Source organism: Ranitomeya imitator, chromosome 4 (genome assembly GCF_032444005.1).
Source record: "Ranitomeya imitator isolate aRanImi1 chromosome 4, aRanImi1.pri, whole genome shotgun sequence".
Classification (NCBI taxonomy): domain Eukaryota; kingdom Metazoa; phylum Chordata; class Amphibia; order Anura; family Dendrobatidae; genus Ranitomeya; species Ranitomeya imitator.
In genome coordinates this window covers 9100551-9103313 of record NC_091285.1, presented here as the reverse complement: position 1 = coordinate 9103313, position 2763 = coordinate 9100551, and the positions used below count along the sequence as shown (strand labels likewise).

At 47.2% G+C, this 2763-nt stretch overlaps 1 protein-coding gene across 1 annotated transcript; it reads left to right on the top strand.

Annotated features, from left to right (window-relative positions):
* The first annotated feature begins 2167 nt into the window (after positions 1 to 2167).
* On the top strand, positions 2168 to 2536 carry LOC138673837 (uncharacterized). The gene has a single exon (XM_069761873.1). The coding sequence runs from the start codon at positions 2168 to 2170 to the stop codon at positions 2534 to 2536; it is 369 nt and encodes a 122-aa protein (XP_069617974.1).
* The last annotated feature ends 227 nt before the right edge of the window (positions 2537 to 2763 follow it).

Genomic DNA, 2763 nt, shown 5'->3' with positions numbered 1-2763 from the left:
CTATTCTGCTGGAGCAGTCACTGTGTGCATACATTACATTACTGATCCTGAGTTACATCCTGTATTATACCCCAGAGCTGCACTCACTATTCTGCTGGTGCAGTCACTGTGTACATACATTACATTACTGATCCTGAGTTACATCCTGTATTATACTCCAGAGCTGCACTCACTATTCTGCTGGTGCAGTCACTGTGTACATACATTACATTACTGATCCTGAGTTACATCCTGTATTATACTCCAGAGCTGCACTCACTATTCTGCTGGTGCAGTCACTGTGTACATACATTACATTACTGATCCTGAGTTACATCCTGTATTATTATTATTATTATTTATTGTTATAGCGCCATTTATACCATGGCGCTTTACATGTGAGGAGGGGTATATTATACTCCAGAGCTGCGCGCACTCACCCTTAGGTTGCTCCATTTTTAGTGGGGGGTGATGTTGGGGTCACATACAGTGGGGGAAATAAGTATTTGACCCCTTGCTGATTCTGTACGTTTGCCCACTGACAAAGACATGAACAGTCGATAATTTTAAGTGTAGGTTAATTTTAACGTTGAGAGATAGAATATCAAAAATAAAATTCAGAAAATCACATTGTATAAATTATATACAATTATTTGCATTTTGCAGTGAATAATAAGTATTTGATCCCTCTGGCAAACAAGACTTAATACTTGATGGTAAAACCCTTGTTGGCAGGCCCAGCAGTCAGACCTTTCTTGTGGTTGATGATGAGGTTTGCGCACATGTCAGGAGGAATTTTGCTCCACTCCTCTTTGCAGATCATCTCTAAATCATTAAGATTTTGAGGCTGTCGCTTGACAACTCGGAGCTTCATCTCCCTCCATAAGTTTTCTCTGGGATGAAGGTCTGCAGACTGTCTAGGCCATTCCATGACCTTAATGTGCTTCTTTTTGAGCCGCTCCTTTGTTGTCCTGGCTGTATGTTTTGGGTCATAGTCTTGCTGGAAGACTTTTTTAATGTCCTGGCGGAGGGAAGGAGGTTGTCAATCAGGATTTTACAGTACATGGCTCCATCCATTCTCCTACTGATGCGGTGAAGTAGTCCTGTGCCCTTCGCAGAGAAACACCCCCAAAACATAATGTTTCCACCTCCATGCTTGACAGTGGGGATGGTGTTCTTCGGGGCATAGGCAGCATTTCTCTTCCTACAAACACGGCGAGCTGAGTTAATGCCAAAGACCTTAATTTCTGTCTCATCTGACCACAGCACCTTCTCCCAATCACTCACAGAATCATCCAGGTGTCATTGGCAGACTCCAGATGGGCCGCACATGTGCCTTCTAGAGCAGGGGGACCTTGTGGGCACTGCAGGATTTTATACCTTTACGGTGTAATGTGTTACTAATGGTTTTCTTGGCGACTGTGGTCCCAGCTCCCTTGAGATCATTAACATGTTCCTCCTGTGTAGTTTAAGGCTGATCTCTCACCTTCCTCATGATCACGGATACCCCACGAGGTGAGATTTTGCACGGTGCCCCAGATCGATGTCGATTGACAGTCGTTTTGTATTCCTTCCATTTTCTTACTATTGCACCAACAGTTGTCTCCTTCTCACCCAGCGTCTCACTTATGGTTTTGTCGCCCATTCCAGCTTTGTGCAGGTCTATGATCTTGTCCCTGACATCCTTAGAAAGCTCTTTGGTCTTGCCCGTGTTGTAGAGGTCAGAGTCTGACTGATTAATGGAGTCTGTGGACAGGAGTCTTTTATGAAGGTGACTATGTGAGACCGCTGTCTGTAATGCAGGTAACGAGATGATTAGGATCAACTAACTGGTCTGTAGGAGCCAGAACTCTTAATGGTTGGCAGGGGATCAAATACTTATTTTTCACTGCAAAATGCAAATAAATGTATATAATTTATACAATGTGATTTCTGGATTTTATTTTTGATATTCTATCTCTCAATGTTAAAATTAACCGACTCTTAAAATTATAGACTGTTCATGTCTTTGTCAGTGGGCAAAAGTACAGAATCAGCAAGGGGTCAAATACTTATTTCCCCCACTGCATACAGCTGTGTATTATGTGATTGGACAGGTTGCAGCCAATCACAGGCCGGCGTTTGCCCTGGTTCTGGGCGGGGCTTAGCAGGCAGTTGGCGCAGGTAGTGACAGTTGACAGCTGCCATCATGGCGAGAGGTTCAGGTCAGCGTCGCAGAGGTGGCAGACGGAGACCCCCAGCGGTGGCCGGCGCCTCCAGGGACCACCGCCCCGCCACGTTCAACTCCTTCATTGTGAAGATCCTGAGGGAAGTGCAGCCCGGCAGCCAGATATCCGCGCAGGCCGTGGACACCATGTCTTCCGTGGTCAACCTCCTCCTGGACAGGATCGCGAGTGAGGCCGCCCAGCTGGCGTCCAGCAGCCGGAGACGCACGCTCTCCCAGAGGGACATCCAGACCGCCACCCGCCTGCTGCTCCCGGACGCCCTGGGCACCTACGCCATGTCTGCCGCCGACAGAGCCGTGGCCTCGTACAACCTGCGGAGCCGCGGCCAGTGATCAGCCCGGACACAGCCGACTTCTTCATTCTGCCGTTACTGGCGCAAAACATTAATGTTAAAGATGAATAAAAGCCTGAAAACCTCACGAGTGACGTGTTCACTGCTTGCTGCTCACAGCTGAGGGTCTGGTACAGTTGCATCTACATAAAGTGACAACTAACATGGCTGCCATTACTGCTCCCAAAAGGGTTGTCAGGGGGACAAGGCTATAGGGTGGGTAATAGG

What these genes read in the sequence shown, in the direction of transcription:
- LOC138673837 (XM_069761873.1), top strand. Translation starts at nt 2,168, where the DNA reads ATGGCGAGAGGTTCAGGTCAGCGTCGCAGAGGTGGCAGACGGAGACCC.